Raw genomic sequence first — 18,231 nt, forward strand, 5'->3', positions numbered from 1 at the left:
TATGAAGTACAAGAACTACATGAAAATGGGAAGAACCACTATAAGTTCATTATTGGTGACTTCAACACCAAAATAGGTGCCCAGCAAGAAGACAAAAATTCTATCTGCAAATTTGGACATGGCAACAGGAATAAAAAGGGCGACAGATTAGTCGAATTTGCAGAGAACAAGAACTTATTCATCATCAACACCTTCTTGCAGAAGAAACCCATCAGGAAATGGACATGGAGAGGACCCAACAGTGTGAATAAAGAAACTGACTAGGTACTCACCAAGAAGAAGCACACCGTACAAGATGCCTCAGTATGAAACAATTTCAACACAGGACGTGACAACAGAATTGTAAAATGCAAAGTACACCCAAACACAGCACTGGAGAGAACGAAAATGATGAAATCCAAAACAATGAATGTAGAAATGCTCCATAAACAAAGTCTGGTGTTTCAACTGGAACTGAAGAATAGCTTCAGTGCTCTTCAAGATCTGCAAAAAGATGATGCAATCGAGGTAAACAAAATCTATGAGGAAGGAATTGTAGAAACAGCAAAACATTGCTGGAATGCAGAGTACAAAATGCGACCAGAAGATCATGCAAGAGACAAATGACCTCATGAAGAAAAGAAGGGAAATGAAACAAACAGCAGCTCTGAAGTCAAAGACTAAAAAGATTGAGCACTGCAAGACAGTAAGAAAGCAGTTCCTGAGGATATATGGTCATTCAACTGTAGGTTGGTAGAGAAAACTATTGAAAACAACCGTATTAAGAAAGCAAAACAAAGACTAATCTTCGGGGAAAAAACAGATTTTAGCAATCAAACAAGAGGATGGGATTGTCATCAAGAACCACAAATTGATTTTGAAGAGAGACTTTTGCAGAAAATTATATCAAGATGAAAAGAGCAGCGTAGCAGATGATGAAAATGAGATGGAAAAAAATGTAACCTGAAGAAGAAGTTCAGGCGTTCTACCGGAAAAAGTAAAACATGCTGTTAAACATGTGAAGACAGGAAAGGCACCCAGAGAAGACGTCATAACGATTGACGTCGAGAAAGAAGGAGGTGAAGAAATGACAGAAATACTGTCATGTATTTTTACAGATTGTAATAAGCAAAAGAAAGTGCCAAACAACTGGAACAATAAATCAGTGATACTTTACATAAACAAGGAGATAAAGAAGGCCTCAAGAACTACAGACCTATTAGCTTACTTCCTATAATCTACAAAATTTTTACCAAGGAATTGAGAAAACATAGAGATTTAATCAGCACAATATACAAGAATGCAACATCCAAGATTGAAAATGGAGTTCATCAAGGAGATACAATTTCCCCAAAGCTGTTCACAGCCACCCTAGAAGGCATTTTCAAAACAATATATTGGGGAAATAAAGGACTGAAGATCAAATGGAGCCTACCTGAATCACCTACGATTTGCTGACAACATCCTCATATTTACAATGTTCCCAGAAGAATTATAAACAAGAATACAAGAACTACACAAGGCTAGCATCAAAGCGGGTTTGAAAATGAACATGAAGAAGACTCAAGTCATGTTCAATAAATATACCACTCCACAGGCAATTGACGTCAGTGGAATCAAGCTTGAAGAAGTCAATAACTACGTGTACTTAGGACAGTTAATTTCAGCAATGGAAAACGAAATGTGTGAAATCAACAGAAGAGCAAAGATGGGTTGGAGTGCCTTTGAAAGATTAAGCATGGTTCTGAAAGGGAAACTACCTTTATGTCTCTAGAGGAAAGTCGTTGACCAATGCGTGCTGCCAGTGCTAACTTATGGATGTGAAACCTGGACCCTCTCCGTAATGAATAAAACAGGCGACAGTTGTGTGTTCTTGTGGTTGGGGGTTGGAGAAAGAGTTTGTGTGTGGAGTGTGAACAAAGGAAAAGAGGTGAAATAAAACAAGAAGAGAATTGTTTGGCTTGGAGACCGGTAAACGGCTTAACCATCCGGTAAAGACTTGGGGAAAAGTTTAGTTAGAGCTCTGGAGAGGAGTTAGGTTTTGGTTTTGTTTTGTTTTGTTTATTTATTTTGTTTGGATGTAATCAGAAATAAACACACTGGCACCATCCTGTTTCAACAGAAAAACAATTGTGTGAGTGCTTGATTTGTAACAAGAAAACGAGACTGGTGAGAGCTGACACCTGGGACACTATTTACAAGGATCAGCGTCATCAAAATATATTTACAAAGCCCAATATAGATAACTACAGTATCAGTTTTTCAAAGACAAATTATAGGAGTACTGGTTAAACACATCAGTGTTAAAATAGCATAATTGCTTCATGTAAAATGTATATGTGGAATTATAATTTTTAATTATTTTGTAATTACAGGCTATAATGACAAGATAGTAGCTTTCCTTCGCCAACCCAACATTTTTGAGATACTTCAGGAGAGACAGCCAAGCCTGTCCAGAAACCATGCACTGAGGTATGTACTCCACTGAACTGCACAGGTCCTCCTCTCGCAACAGTGTTTTGTTGTCAACATGACAGTGTTATACCTAACAGGAACGCCTAAAGGGTTTTAAAGGAGGCCTCTGTTTAATATCTTCCGGTACTATTTTGTTGTTGTTTTGAGAAGTAATTATTATTTTGCTACCTGACTTGCACATTAGACATCGAAATCTGTGAGTTTGTGAAGGGCCCTTGTATAGCTAGGTAGGTAGATGTATACTAGTTTTACAATGGTTTTCTACTTCAGAATTGAAAAGATATAGATTTGTAATTGTCATATTTAACTACTTACCTGACCTCTCTATCTGTTATAGCTTTGTTACATCATATTAAATAATCTGTGTGTGTTGTTTCTAAACATTATTTTAGCCACAGAGCAAAGGTTTATTACATTTGAATTTCTATACCTGAAGTTCTGTACTATTTCCACTGTAAAAGATCATTCAGGAAGCCATGCTTATTGAGATTGCTTTTCTAATTGTAGACTCCCTCCCTTCTGGAAGTCTGTTTATTTCAACATAAGAGAGAATGTTAATTAAGGATTCCCAAAGTGAGACAAACACGAACCTGCAGAGGTCAAAATGGGATATGTGTTGCTGTCATTATCCAATCACATCTTGTATATTTCATGCAATTTCATATTTCATACTCATTTCTTCAGTATAAATGTCTTCCAAGCTCTGTCAGAGCAGCAGTCGGCATGAATGGAAGTGTGGTATTGGCACTGAAGAAAGTTGTGTGCACCATTGCATTTTTAATACAGTGTATACAAGTGGAGGCGGCATATTTTTGCAAGTAATGGATTGAGGCACGTCACACTGATCTACTTTTCCATGATACTGATATGGCTCTTTACATCTAAAAATGTTGTCTTTACAGCCATGGCAGAGGGGTTAGGTTACTAACATACTTGTTGTCCTCTTGTCTCGGATACTTTGTTTCAAGGGAGAAGATTCATTACATAAGAACAGAAGGGACTCACGGAGTAGAAAAGTTATCGTGTAATGCAGACCTAGTCATTTTGTTAAGGTAAGACGTTTACAGTAGGTGTCTGTCTGGTGAAGTTTGAATGTAGTATGTTTAAATCATTAACACTCTACACTCTATCACTAACACTACCATTCAATTAATATTTTAACTGGAATTGTTACCAGATTTTTTTCTGATATACATTTTTTTAATGTTACACATATCATCTATCTGTAAAGAAAAGATACCAATGATGGTACTTGTTGAAACTTTTGTTGTCTTGATCAAGTTTTTACCTCAACATCTGGAGAATTGTCTACAGATACATCCCAAAATTGTTACATATGTCGAAAGAGAAGATTGTGATAATTCTTGACTCCATCTTCCACAAGTTATTGGGAATGTTCCACTTACATTTGGATGTAGTATGCAGAAGGAACATTGGTTTTTGGACAAGTTTGTCATTCTTTTGAAAATCCAAACCAGAAATAGATTAATGTGTGAAGATATAAAAGCTTAACCTACCTGTATTCATGACTCCTTTTGTTTTAAATATTTAAAACAGGGAAAAATCTAGTCAGTGTTTTACAAAACTATTTGAGTACTGTGTGCAATGTCAGCTTATGACAAGGATCACAACCTGCCATTGAAAACCCTTACTGGATTACAATCCTGCTTAACCCATTGATCTCCCTGGGGGGGGAGTATTTCATTCTCTCTCTGCAAAACAGTCTTCAAAGCAGAGATTAACCATTCTGCGCACTGGGAAATTGCGGTTTTAAGAACAACTGTTCCCAAAGCCTGTATAATCAAATTTCGTGTCATCACTTAAATAAAATCATACTGGCCCAGCCAAGGAAAATATGCATCTTTGTTAATGTTTGTTTCTTACTCTTTGTCACTACACAACTGTGGCCATAGAACAGAACTGTCATGTAAGTGTACACTTCAGGATCATATTACAAATTATTACAATGGCAAAACAAAAAGCAAGTCTATAGCTTGTACTGTTCTAATGTAGAAACATTTAAAAATGTATTTTTGCATTGGAGCTACCAGCCAAATTTACTAAACAAGTCTGAATGAGTGTGTTAAATGTGTTTTTAAATATTTATACTTTACTGTGTATAAATATCCTGGTATTGTCACATGAATGATCCGTTTGCATCATCATCATGTTATATTTCTACAAATAGTCAAATAATACAGTATGTTTATCTTAATAAATGTGTACATTCAAAGAAAGTTAGACTATATGCTCAGTGTGTCATGTATGTATACAGTATAGTTATATGGGTCTTTCTCAATCAAAAAACAATGACTAAGAACAGTAAATGTGTTTTTTCCAAGAATTTGCTTGATGTATTTGTGTGACATATACAGCAATAAGTAAAGGTCCTTAATAAGCACTTGGGTGTAGTTTTAGTGAAACATGTAAATGTTAACAATTGTAGGGGCAGACAATTTATTAAGTGATAGATTACCTGCTTTGTAGTAAATGGCTTTTCTAACAAAATCGAAACTGTAAACTTTCATCTCCATCTGTCTCAGTTTTCTCAGCCGTGTGACCTTGAGGTGTACCGTAGGTTTACTGAAAGTCTCTAAGTCCAGAATATAACAGGTAAATCTCCTGTAAGGGCTCATGTTCCCACTAGCCTGACGTGTGATTTGTTTCTGCCCCCACTAACCTGTTATACTTTGTTCTCTTACAGCCTCTTCGAAGAAGAGATCATGTCATACGTCCCGCCACATTCCTCATTTCATCTCGGCTTCAGCTTCTCTCCCCGTTGCTCTCCTGGGTCCTCACCTCAGAACTCCCCAGGTGACTGTCTTTGGAGGAAGGTTAATCTTAAAGTTGCCTGCTTAACACAGAGAGTATATATTCAAGAATTCCTCTTGCAGGGAGTTAATAGCCAAGGTCAATAGACTAAACAAATTTGTGAATGCCATTTGGTCAAGCAGTATGCATATCTGAGCTTTTGTGAATGCCTTTGTTCTCTAGGAATGTATCGCATACTTAGCTAAACCGAATGGAAAAGATTTATCTCTGCATTTCCGACGATTTGCCATTTAGGAAATGAATGCTGTTTTCTATGTAAATTCATGATATATCTCTCCAAGGAATAATATATGTTAGAACGACAATAAACTTCTGTCACTGGGGCTGTCAAATATGAACATCTAAATATACAGGGTGGGCCAAAAGATGCACAACATAGGGAATGCTAAACTGTCGCCCTTGTTCCTGTAAAAAGCTCTGAGCATACCCAAAACTTTCAAAGTATTAACATTTTACTTATTTCTGAATGGCTACCAAATCATATTGCAGATACCCCACATTATGATAATCCTGTATGAAAAAGGACACTTGCTAATAGTATTGTTGTCCTGGAAAGGGAGACTTTTCTAACAAGCAACAGGTCTGGACAAGTTTACTGAGATGCAGTGTATCTTCAAAATAATTAACTAACTGGTGCTTTTAAATAGTCTGACTTGCACAAAAACTTTTTAATGTTAAAAATACATGACTGTAAATCAGAACTATGATGCATCATTTTAAGCAGTAATTATGTTTTTTTTACTTATTGTTATAATCACAGCAGAAGTGCTTAAAAATAGTATAGAAAGCATAACAAAATATAATCTAGTGTAACAGTCCTCACAGATTTTAAGACTAAAATACTTTTTAATAAACATTTCAATCTGTTAAGAGATTTGCCTTGCAGATTGTCATTGATACTAATGACAATAAGATTTAAACTAGGAAATAGCCTGGCCATTGAGAAGCAAACATTCACTAATTTAAAGTAAAGCATTTATCCACAATTCTTATGTTGCGGTGCAGTCATATTTAAAGAAAGGAGTCTCCTGTTCTTTTTAGAAGTGGATTTCAGAATTCAAATATAAAAAATGGAATATAAAGAATTTCACAATGCACATAGGAAATATATTTTCTTAAATTAATGTTCAAAATGAATGTGTTTAATGAGTGTGTAATGACGATAAATGCAACAGGATTAGAAGTTATAAAATATCTTGGTTTTTTGTGTTCTCTGCAGAAGATTTAAAAACAAGTCCACTGTCGTTCAAGCCATAGGTGCCATTTAAAACTGACCTTCCAAACCATTGATGAGTTGGTAGTTTGTCTGATACTTTGTGGATGCACCGAGTGCTAAGAATTTTTTTTTTTGTCTTGGCAGGATTGCAGAGAGCTAGTGCCAGGGCCCCTGCACCATACCGCAGAGATTTTGAAGCAAAGCTCCGCAACTTTTATAGAAAGCTGGAGGCAAAGGGTTATGGACAAGGGCCAGGTAAAATCAAGTAAGTTGCCTTAGTTTTAAAACAGCAGCCTTGAAACGGTTTGCACAAACCAACTGAGATCTCATTATTAAAATGAGATTGTAGCATTGGGTCCAGAATAATGGACAATGAATTTGGTGGTTGAACCAGTATTATTGGTTTATTCATCAAAACCCGCTTTAATGTTTATAATAAGACGTGCTTGAATTGTTTTCGTTTGTGTCATCATACTTTGTCAGTACACTATACGGTATGTGTTTTAGAGGCCTCCTGCTGCAGATGTCATGATGCTGCAGATTTATGTAGTTGTACATAAATTATAATATACATTATGCTTACAGTAACCATTTTTGAGGAATGGTAACTGTTGGCTGAAGGTTGCAAAATTCACAACATCGATATATAATGCTGTGGATATTACAGTAATCCGCAACAAATGTTTTTTTTTTTTTTTTTCTTTAATTATACTGTTTAACAGGGTCATCTGAATATGTGCATGTTAAAATAAAATTCATCTTTTTAATTATTTTTTAATTAGTGTCAGCTTCTTAAAGTTTCACAAATTAGAATCTTCTGGGTCAGCAAATACATCTTTGAGGAAATTTACTGAATTTCCAGCTCAGTTTTACCTGCTTATCTATCCTGCTGTTTTTTTTTTTTTTTAATTTCACCTTCATTTAAGAAACTTTATTTTAGTATGAGATTGTCCACATCAGTCACTTTGACACCTAATTAGCTTCAGTGGGATCCAGAACCCCCTGCCTCTATGTCCTGTAACAGAATAACCAAGTATTAGAACTCTAAAACACAAGCATTGTTATGCCTAAATGCATTGACCCTTGGCCATCTGTGCCCTCAAATTAAGTCCATGTTGGGGGTTAAAGTCATGGAGAATGCAATACTATCTAACGTATGTATTACAATACCTTATTGCAGTTAAAATAACCTTCATAACTAAAAATACATTAATATTTCTGGCACACAGGGCATGTAATAGACGTAGAAGTAACATTCATTGTTTAACAACTGGTCTGGAAGAGCATATAGTGATTTGAAAAATACATTCAAATATCAGCCACTTTCTTATAATATGGACTATATTCAGATCACTGTTTAAATCTGTAAAAGAATCTCTTGTGAAAACCAACATCCATAAGTTTGTCTATAAAAGTATGTAAAATGTCAGCACTGTTTCTATTTTTAATATTTAAGCAGTATAACTCCCTCACCGTTAAAGTCATCTGAATAGACCCGTACTGATTATTTTGCATTTCCTGTGCTAAAAGCTTCTACCCACTAATACAGACATTTCTAGCAGTCTTTGCTGGCGATGAACTCCAAGTCTGACATGTGGCACTGAGAACCCACATGCTTAACTCAATGTAAGACATTCACACAGTATACAACTGTATGTCCTGATTTGCAGTTGTCACATTTTTGGTTTTGTTATTAAAAATGTCCATATAAAGGTTTAAGGGTTCAGTGTATCAAACACAGATTTTGTGAATGAATCTGGACTTACTTGCAGTCTCCATTGCTCTTGGTCTTTTACAGATTGATTGTCCGTCGAGATCACCTACTGGAGGGCACTTTTAATCAGGTGATGGCCTACTCACGCAAGGAACTCCAGCGAAACAAGCTCTATGTTTCCTTCGTGGGTGAGGAAGGGTAAGGCTCCATGTTGCTGCTGACAGGCAATTCTAAGCTTACTCACTGTTCCACTACATAGCATAGATTGGAGTGAGGTGAAGTGTTATGCCTCAGGTTCACACAGTGAGCCAATTGTGATAAATATGCACATTAACATTAGCTGTAAGTTATCATAAGTAGATACTGTCAAACACATACGGGGGGGGGGGGGGGGGGGGGGGGGGGGGGCTCCAAGCTAGGCCGGAAGTGTGGGAGGGTTGAGAGTGTGTAATATGACCATTAGAAAATATTTGCTAATTTATGAAAAAAGCATGTTACTACACAACAGTGCCACACAGAACTCATTAAAAAAAATGAAGGCAGCTTTATCCCCCCGAGTAAAAGTAGGGGGGCCTTGTGATCAGGTTGGTAGAAAAAAATTGATTTTATGTATATATCTGAACAGTGGTGCATTCTCAATACACGTATTTCATTGAAATATTGTAGGTAATTTAGTTTACCATGGTTGTCAAAATCCAGTGTACAACAATGCTTGTTTGTTTTTGTAAATAAAAACATGTAAATCACCTGGGAGGATCCTATTTTAGTGATTTAAACGGCAGTGGTTGTTAGATCCAGGATTGTTTATTTCAGTTGAATAGACCTCCTTGTCTTGTGTACAGGGAACTGATCTTTCCACCTTATTTTTAAACAGCTTGGACTACAGTGGACCCTCAAGAGAATTCTTCTTCCTGCTTTCCCAAGAACTGTTCAACCCCTACTACGGCTTGTTCGAGTACTCTGCTAATGACACGTACACAGTGCAGATCAGCCCCATGTCAGCATTCGTTGAAAATCATCTGGAATGGTAAACTACTCTTTGTTTTAATCTGTAGTTGTCTCTCCTTTCTTTTTCTTTCCCTGATAAAACAACACAAGGCTCACAAATCAATAATTTTTTGGGCTAGGGTGAGCTGTAGGTAGCTTTGTGGTTATTGCCTTTCAAGGTCAGTTCCTAATTACCTACAGCCTGATTCAATCAATAATCATCTGGGTAGTCTTACCATTCTTTTGTCCAGTTATTAAACCTTTTAGTCTTGGATACACCTGCGTATTTGGTTGGAGTTTGAGCAAGCAGCATTTTTACATAGTTCAAGCATATTTTTTGTTAGTGCTTTATGATTTTTTTCTCTAGTTCAACATTAATGAAAGAATCAGTCAGAACTATGGATAGAGTCATAACCCTGATTTTACAACCACTCTAATGTTGGAACCCTTAGTCAAGACGAATGGCAGCCTTGTCAAGCATTTAATGCTGCAGTATTGGCTACATAACTATCTAAGGCAGGGGTCTCCAGTCCTGATCCTAGAGGTTTTTGTTCCAACTGTACACTAAATTATTTAATTGGACCAATTAAGTGCTTATTAAAAGCTTAATTGGTCCAGTTAATTAATTTAGGGTACAGCTGGAACAAAACCCAGGAAGGACACTGGCCCTCTGGGACCAGGATTGGAGACCACTGATCTAGGGCATAGGTTGTAGTCTTTTTAAATGTCTCTGTGGCAAGCCTAGTGGCCAACTGCCTTAATAATCACTCTGTAGTTAACATGACTGTAATGTATATACCTTTCCTTTGCCATGTCCAGGATGCATTAGTGTGCATATAATGGAGTGTGCTAACATCTGTGTTCTATAGGTTTAATTTGTATTACAGGATCTTAACTTGTACCTTTTGCACAATCTGCTTGAACAGGTTCCCATAACACTGACGTAAAAGCTGAACTAAAACCTCACCCTCCGGTTTATAGGGGGCTTCCTTAGAATTCTAAAAAAGAAGGAACTCCCTCTCTAAAGTTGATAGTTGCATAATATTTCACTGACATCTGGCATGTCCCTCACCTATATTCCAGTGCCTTGCTCATAAGCAGGTTGAGTCAGTGTTGGCAACACATGAAGTAATTGAGGGGCTATCAAAGTTTATAGCACTTTAGTCACTCATGCCTCTTTTCCACTGTACATTGAGCCGAGCCTTCACGGTGCAGTTAAGGGGGGCCTGGTTTGTTTTTCCACTGCAGGGCCGAGCCGTGCTACTGACGTCATACACAACGAAAGACAGTTATTATTAATTATTGTTGTTAATTAACTCAGTTTGCCAAAAGATGTGCAAACAAATTGTGTTAAAAAATGAATAGACCAGTGGTACAGCTGTATCTTGTATCACTATATTTTGTAAATATATTTAGGAATTTCTTTATAATCCTCAAATTTTACTGATTTATATCGACTTAATAAAGTTCAGTTAGTTCTACTGAAGGGGAAAAAAGAAGGTTTTAAAAATATGATTTGCCAATGATTTGCCGTTTTAAGGATGATAGCTGTTGTTTTTTTTCTACAATTTTTTGTAAAGATTTTTTTTTTTTGTTTGGCTGTTTAAATAAAAGAAGGGTTATGAGTGTAAAGCCCAACTCTTTCCATCAGGCAGGGATTATTCAAGCCCTGCCTTTTTCTACTGGCATTGCTATGAAGAACAGGGAGGATCTACCTCAAATTGGCCAGGGAAAATGATGCCACGCTGTTTGTTTTGTTTAGTGTGAGATGACTGTCTAAAGCCAACTCTTTTCCTGTGCTCTGATCCAAAGGTTCAGGTTCAGTGGCCGTATCCTTGGCCTGGCATTGATTCACCAGTACCTACTGGATGCTTTTTTTACAAGACCTTTCTACAAGGCTCTGCTGAGACTGTAAGTATTTGTTTGGGATGCTCTGAACTAACTGATTGGGAAACAGGGATTGATGAAAATCTATCTTTGAAGAAAAACTATCTTTGAAGAAATAAGCTAGACCAAAAATACATTACTTGTAATGGAATCCTTTCTCTAGCTAACTGGGGCTAATACCCCAGGGCAAGGACATATTCTCATTAAAACTTTGTCGGGCCTTAGTTGTTTTATGGGGATACTAACCTCTTCAGAGCAACTAACATCACTGACTAGGCCTACCTTCACTAAGATTCAGAGATCCGATAAGATCACAGTGTAATGTGGTATCTGCTGGCAGGATTTGAAGAGATGAACTGTATATAATAAACATGGTTGTGTGTTTTTTTGGAAAATAGCAGGCAACAAAAGGTGGTGATTTTGTTAACACCATTCATCTGATGTTAAACCCCCCCCCCCCAAAAAAAACTTGCATAACAGAGCCATGATGCCATTATGTTTCACAGAGCTCTCTGTCTTCTGTATTGCAGCCCGTGTGACCTGAGTGATCTAGAGTTCCTTGATGAGGAGTTCCATCAGAGTTTACAGTGGATGAAGGACAATGACATCACTGACATCCTGGACTTAACCTTTACTGTAAATGAGGAGGTGTTTGGACAGGTATGTTGCAGCTACTATATACTATATATACTTGACTGACATAGTACTGTATATCAAGCCAAAGATTTAGTCTCAGCCCTGAGATAGTGCCGGCTGTTGTATGTATGTCACGCTTCAAGTTTTTCTATATATATGAAGAACCACTTATCCAGTTATTATGAAACTTGGTATTAACATTATTTAGCATAATTTACTGAGTTGATAAGATTCTGGGGATCTAGGGAGTCTGTCTGTTCAGTCATCTGTATGTCACACTTGCCTATATCTGGAGTATTCTTTCAAATTGTGTTTCAATATTTAATTGCCAAGACTTTACTATTTTGTACATACTGTCCATCATGCTGATAGCTCTTATTTTGAATTAACATCTATGGTATGGAATGTATGTTACAGACATAATTATTTTAAGTTGACAATGCTTAAAAAAGTCTGCATTGAGAGTGTAAAAAGCCCAGAAGTGTACTGTGAAAAAACTGTAGGCCTTATGTGTTATTCCATACCAACTCAACCAGAGCCGTGTCAGACTTTGCTAGAAAAATTCACCTGGGAGTTTTCGGGCCCACTGAGTTCAGAAATGCTAATCGTTTTATTTATTTTTTTTAATTTCCCCTTCGAGCTGTGGTCAAAGGTCAACCTAAAGTGAAAAAGTGACCCTGACCAGAAAAATCACCCTGGGCTCAACTTAGACGTTACCATCATGTGCAGGATCTCATTTGACTCGTAATGAATAGGGCTTTTGAGAAAATACCAGGAGCACCTAACTGACTTTTGGCAAGTTGCCAGACGAGGGGTAAGTGATGAGTTTTATTCAAACTTCAGCCCAACCTATTACCCTGTAGGGGATGAAGGTTCTAAAATGTTAGTATTGCTGTACGAACCTTAGGGACTACCCCCACTGGTCATTAACCCCCTTGGTATTTCTACCAAGTTTAGGCTGAAATAACACACGTGGGGGGGGGGGGCTCCAAAAAATCATCCAAAGATATTTCTGGATTGATGTTGATGATATCTACAATAATAATTTTGGTATCCGCAGATTTTTTATTTTTAGCAGATTTTTGAAGTTGCATTTGTCATGCATTAGAACATTGCTTATGGCCACTTTGGTGAGGCTAAAGTACCACACAGTCCTAACCGAACTGGCGTTATTATTTAATTTTGCATTGTCTGGGGTTAGATGTAGAGTAACACGTGACAGGATGTTCTTCCAGTGGCACTAGCTTGGAGTTGAGGGGTTATGAACTTGCATGTGGAACTTTCTTTGTTACAGTGACACATTTGAAACTACCAAAACCTCAATTAGCTGCATTTTAAAAACTACAAACCTGATAGGTAGTCAGCCATCTGTCTGCTCGATTTTGCAGAAAATTATAGTTTTGTGATCCAAGACAGCTTTCATTTCATTGGGACAATTCTCAGGCAGCACTCCACCTGTTTGTGTTCTACTTCCGTTGGGACAGTGAACTGAATGACATGAGTGTTGCAGTGATGAGTAATGAAATGCATCACTCAACGTCAACAGTGTATGCATTTCAGAAAGAGGTCATTCCTTTGATCAAGAGGAAGGTCCCTGACTTTAAACATATACATTACTTCAGTGATGGAGCTGCTAGGCACCACTTTGTACCCGATACCCCAGGCAGGGTAAAGGTCTCATTTACCAGTTAAAGTATGGAATTCCGTGTGGTGATAGTGTTGAAAGGCACAGTTGTCCAAGAGTATTCAGCTCAGCTGCGTCTACAAGTTGGTGACTGGGTGAAGGTGTTGTATGACAATAAAATGTTCTCTGGAGAAGTTGAGAACGTCTCTTATGATTGAGCACAAGTGGAGGTTATTCATCCTGCCGGACCGAACACCTTCAAGTGGCCCTTCCCCGAGGACAGACTGTTCTATGAATGGAAGAACATTGTGAAGAAAATCTCACTCCCCATTTCAGTTCATGCCCACAATCATTTTAAATGTAATGATTACTGAACTTTGTGATGTGTGGTTTCTGTAGCAGTTTTTTACCAACCACATTCTGCATGCAACTTTTAAAATGTTTAAGACTCTTTCCTATTTGCGTTGTTATATACTTGTCATAAGAACGGAGATTTTTACCAGTAGGAGTAGATGTGAAACTCTAGTAATGCCGGAAGTTGTTAACCCCTCAAGTTCCTTAAGTTTACCATGGTAAGCTATTTTTTGTGTTTTCTGTCAGTTTTTAGTTTTTAAAGTACAACTAATTGAGATTTTGGTAGTTTCAAATGTGTCACTGTAACAAAGAAATCTAAGTGCCACACGCAAGTTCATAACCCCTCAACTCCAAGCTAGTGACACTGGAAGCACTCCCTGTCACTTTTTACTCTAGATCTAACCCCATACAATGCAAAATTTAAGAATGACGCCAGTTCTGTTAGGACTATGTGGTACTTTAGCCTCACCAAAGTGGCCATAAGCAATGCTAGAATGCATGACAAATGCAACTTCAAAATTCTGCCCAAAATCCACGGATACCAAAATGTTTTGCTTGGTACTTGTAGATCTCATCAACTTCCATCTAAAAATATCTTTGGGTGATTTTTTGGAGACCCCCCGTGAGTTATTTCAGCTTAAACTTGGTAGAAATACCAAAAATTCGAATTTCAGAGGGGGTTAATGACCAGTGGGGGGATCTTGAAACCAAAAATGTTTCACAAAATTTGGAAGAGTGGTCCTTAAGTTTCTTACAGCAATACTAATATTTTAGGTCCTGCATCTCCTACAGGGTAACGGATTGGGCTGAAGTTCAAATAAAACTCGTCACTTACCGCTCACCTGGCAACTTGCCTAAAGTGAGTTAGGTGCTGCTGGTATTTTTTTCTCAAAAGTTCTATTCATTATAAGTCGAAAGAGGTGCTACACATGATGGTAGCTTCTAAGTTGAGCACTGGGTGATTTTTCTGATCAGGGTCACTTTAGGTTGACCTTTGCCAGGTTACCGCTCAAAGGGGAAATTGAAAAAAAAATAAAAAAATTGCCATTTCTGAACTCAGCGGGCCCGCAAACCCCCACGTTCATTTTTCTAGCAAAATCTGAGACTGTCAGGCAACAAAATGCCCCTTTTCTGGTTGAGTTGGCTTGGAATGACCCTTATCCAAACTGACTGAATATATCAGGCTTGGTGGTCTAGTGGTTAAAGAAAGGGGCTTGTTACCAGGAGGTTCCGGGTGCAATCCCAGCTCAGCCGTTGACTCAGTGTGTGTGACCTTGAGCAGGTCACTTAACCTGCTGGTGCTCCATCCTTCAGATGAGAAGTAAGTGAATCTGCAGCAGCAGTTGTGATGCATAGTTTACCCCCAAGTCTCTGTAAGTCACTTTGGATAAAAGCGTCTGCTAAATTACTAAATAATAAAAATTATATTAATAATATCAACACATTTCAAACTTTTTTTTTTTTTACTGTTTGCCTAGCACTATAACTATCTACCAAATATAAATTAAACATTGTAAATTCTCCTCTGTAGTTCGACATATATATATATATATATATATATATATATATATATATATATATATATATATATATATATATATATATATATATATATATACTGTGTGTGTGTGTGTGTGTGTGTGTGTGTGTGTGTGTGTGTGTGTATATATGAAAAAAAAATATATTAAATATGGGTTGACTTTGTCAGTTTAAATACAAACAACTTTAAATACAAAAAACTGATCCCACAGAGTAAGAGTTGCAATTATCATTAAGATAACATGGGGCTTCTGACTTTTGCTGTAATGCAATTTGTTTTGGATAGGTTACAGAAAGGGAGTTAAAATCTGGTGGCGCCAATCTGCAAGTGTCGGAGAAAAACAAAAAAGAGTACATAGAGCGAATGGGGAAATGGAGAGTGGAACGAGGAGTGGTTCAGCAGACAGAGGCTTTGGTTAGAGGCTTCTACGAGGTAGGCAATGTAAAAGATCTGTACATACACACATTACCTTTATTCTGATTTCGTTTTACTGGAAATGTGATGGCTCTGCAAAGGTAAGACAAAAATAATCAGTTTGTGAAAAAAAACCTCAGGACTTTCCAACTCAGGACTTCAACCTCCAGTTGCTTTACCAATGCTTTACCAATGTAGAAGTATGAGTATAGAATATAAACTTCAGGTATGTCCAGCCATATCTACATAACAGTGAAATAACCAGACAAATACATCCTTGCAAATGGAGGGAATATCAAAATTTACCATATCTTCCTTGGTCTGGTTATATGGATGTTAGATTATGTATCAACAAAGTAAAGGCAACCCTAGTTTATCACCTCCACCATCGCAGTGACACATAACACAATGTTTTTAGTTAGGGGAGACATTATTTACTTTGCTTTCCGCTAAATACAAATTTGTTTAATTCACTCATTCCAGCAATAACACAGGCCGACTCTTAATTATTGCCTTCCAATAAATAAACAGCTTTTAAGACATATGCTGAGGTATGGGTGACAAATCATAGCTTGGTTTTGCTGCAGGTTGTGGATTCAAGGCTAGTGTCAGTTTTTGACGCCCGGGAACTTGAGCTCGTTATAGCTGGCACTGCTGAGATTGATTTGAATGACTGGCGAAATAACACAGAGTATCGGGGAGGTGAGTATTAAAAAAATTGCCTGACACGTATCTCTAACAGAGTGGTTTGGCACACTAAATATTACATGGAGAAGAATCTATTGAATTGCTCCTTCCCATATCAGTGTTAACAAAGGTAAACATCTATGGTATAATGTAATGATTTTGTATTTGCATTTTGTTAAACATTAACACCCCCTTTTCTATTCTTTCATTGTGTGTGTCTTAGCATTAACTGTGAGTATAAGGATTCATAGATGTAGTCACATTGTGAGTAGAATCTTGGAATCCTTATTCTAGAAACACAAAGTTTTATATTTAAAAAATATTCATAGATTAGGTATTATAGAAAAGGTTACCTTTTTGTAGATGTGTACACTGTAATCAACTAAACTCTTACGTACTTTCTGTTTATACTCAGAAAATAATGCATTATGTCAAAACTGCAAATAAATAAAAACTAGAGACTTTTTATGCCTTTCCTTTGATCAAATATACATTACTGAAAAGGTAGTATGCTAAAATGAACAGTTTGAGTAATAATGAAGCAACAAAAAGAACCCAATTTAAGGAATTTAACCGCTTGTGTCTGATATATGTTTTAAACATTTTTGGAATAGCTACTTATTTATTGCATCCCCCTTAGAGTGAGAATTGTAGTCTTGACTATCGTGTACCCTTTTTTTAGGTTACCATGATGGTCACATTGTAATCCGTTGGTTTTGGGGAACGGTGGAGCGTTTTAACAATGAGCAGAGGCTGCGGCTGCTGCAGTTCGTCACCGGCACCTCCAGTGTTCCCTATGAGGGGTTCGCCGCCCTCAGAGGAAGTAATGGACTCAGGAGATTCTGCATAGAGAAGTGGGGCAAAATCACCTCTCTTCCAAGGTACTCTGTCATTAATCTCAACAGAGAAAGCCCTGCATAAAGTTGAAAAAAAAAAAAAAAAGTAATTCATGCACAGCTCAAGTTCATAAATTTTTCATGTAGGTGCTGACCCTAAACGGCATAAAATATGAAGACGTAGTCTCTGTTTAGTCATCAGCAATGTTGAGTAGAAGACCAATCATAGTCCACTTGTTTGTTGTTCAGAGAGACTGCATGGGTAGCATACTCAGGATAGCTCAATTATATCCTTAAAATCATTTTAGACCAACAAACTTTTTTTTATTCAAAGCTGTACTGGTTAAACTGAACACTGTTATATGAGGAGGAGGAGGTTAAATGTTAGCAACACTTGCAAATAAAATGTACAAAATGAAATTAACTGATTGCATAACTATTCAGCCCCTTAAGTCAGTACTTGGTAGAAGCACATTTTTAAGCAGTTACTGCTATGAGTCTTTTTGGATAGGTCTCTACTAGCTTTGCACAGTAGGATGGTGAAATGTTTGCCCATTCTTCATGGTAAAATTGCTCCAGTTCTTATAAGTTTGTTGGGGATCGTCGATGGACTGCAATCTTCAAGTTAAATTTTTGTCTCGTATGACCACAAAACCTTTTTCTACATGTCTGCAGCATCATCTACCTGATTTTTCCAAACTCCATATGTGCTTTAAAATGAGACTTTTTGAGTAATTGCTTCTTTCTTGCTACCTGTCCATACAGGCCAGCTTTGTGTAGGGACCGGCTTATTGTTGCTGTGTGAACACTGACTCTCATCTCAGACACAGAACTTTGCAGATCTCTCAAGGTCATTGTTGGCTTCAGAGTGACATCCCAGATCAGTTTCCTGCTTGCCCGGCTGCTTAGTTTGGGAGGGCGACCTGATTTGGGTAGTGTCTGCGTGCTATGATGCATCTTTCACTTTTTAATAAAGGACTTCGCTATGCTGAGAGGGATAATCAGCGCCTTTTTAAATATTCTTGTACCCATCTCCTGCTCTTTGCCTCT

At 37.3% G+C, this 18,231-nt stretch overlaps 1 protein-coding gene across 1 annotated transcript in view; it reads left to right on the plus strand.

Annotated features, from left to right (window-relative positions):
* The window catches only part of hecw1b (HECT, C2 and WW domain containing E3 ubiquitin protein ligase 1b), a 145,425-nt gene that overhangs the window by 107,250 nt on the left and 19,944 nt on the right, over nt 1-18,231 (plus strand). Inside the window, exons 17-27 of the mRNA XM_041247968.1 lie at nt 2,355-2,451; nt 3,423-3,506; nt 5,159-5,268; nt 6,647-6,767; nt 8,301-8,414; nt 9,091-9,243; nt 11,016-11,114; nt 11,621-11,750; nt 15,530-15,676; nt 16,246-16,360; nt 17,028-17,226. Coding sequence (XP_041103902.1) covers nt 2,355-2,451; nt 3,423-3,506; nt 5,159-5,268; nt 6,647-6,767; nt 8,301-8,414; nt 9,091-9,243; nt 11,016-11,114; nt 11,621-11,750; nt 15,530-15,676; nt 16,246-16,360; nt 17,028-17,226 — 1,369 coding nt within the window. The remainder of the gene's footprint in view (nt 1-2,354; nt 2,452-3,422; nt 3,507-5,158; nt 5,269-6,646; nt 6,768-8,300; nt 8,415-9,090; nt 9,244-11,015; nt 11,115-11,620; nt 11,751-15,529; nt 15,677-16,245; nt 16,361-17,027; nt 17,227-18,231) is intronic.

The sequence above is a fragment of the Polyodon spathula genome, chromosome 4 (genome assembly GCF_017654505.1).
Source record: "Polyodon spathula isolate WHYD16114869_AA chromosome 4, ASM1765450v1, whole genome shotgun sequence".
In the NCBI taxonomy this organism is placed as follows: domain Eukaryota; kingdom Metazoa; phylum Chordata; class Actinopteri; order Acipenseriformes; family Polyodontidae; genus Polyodon; species Polyodon spathula.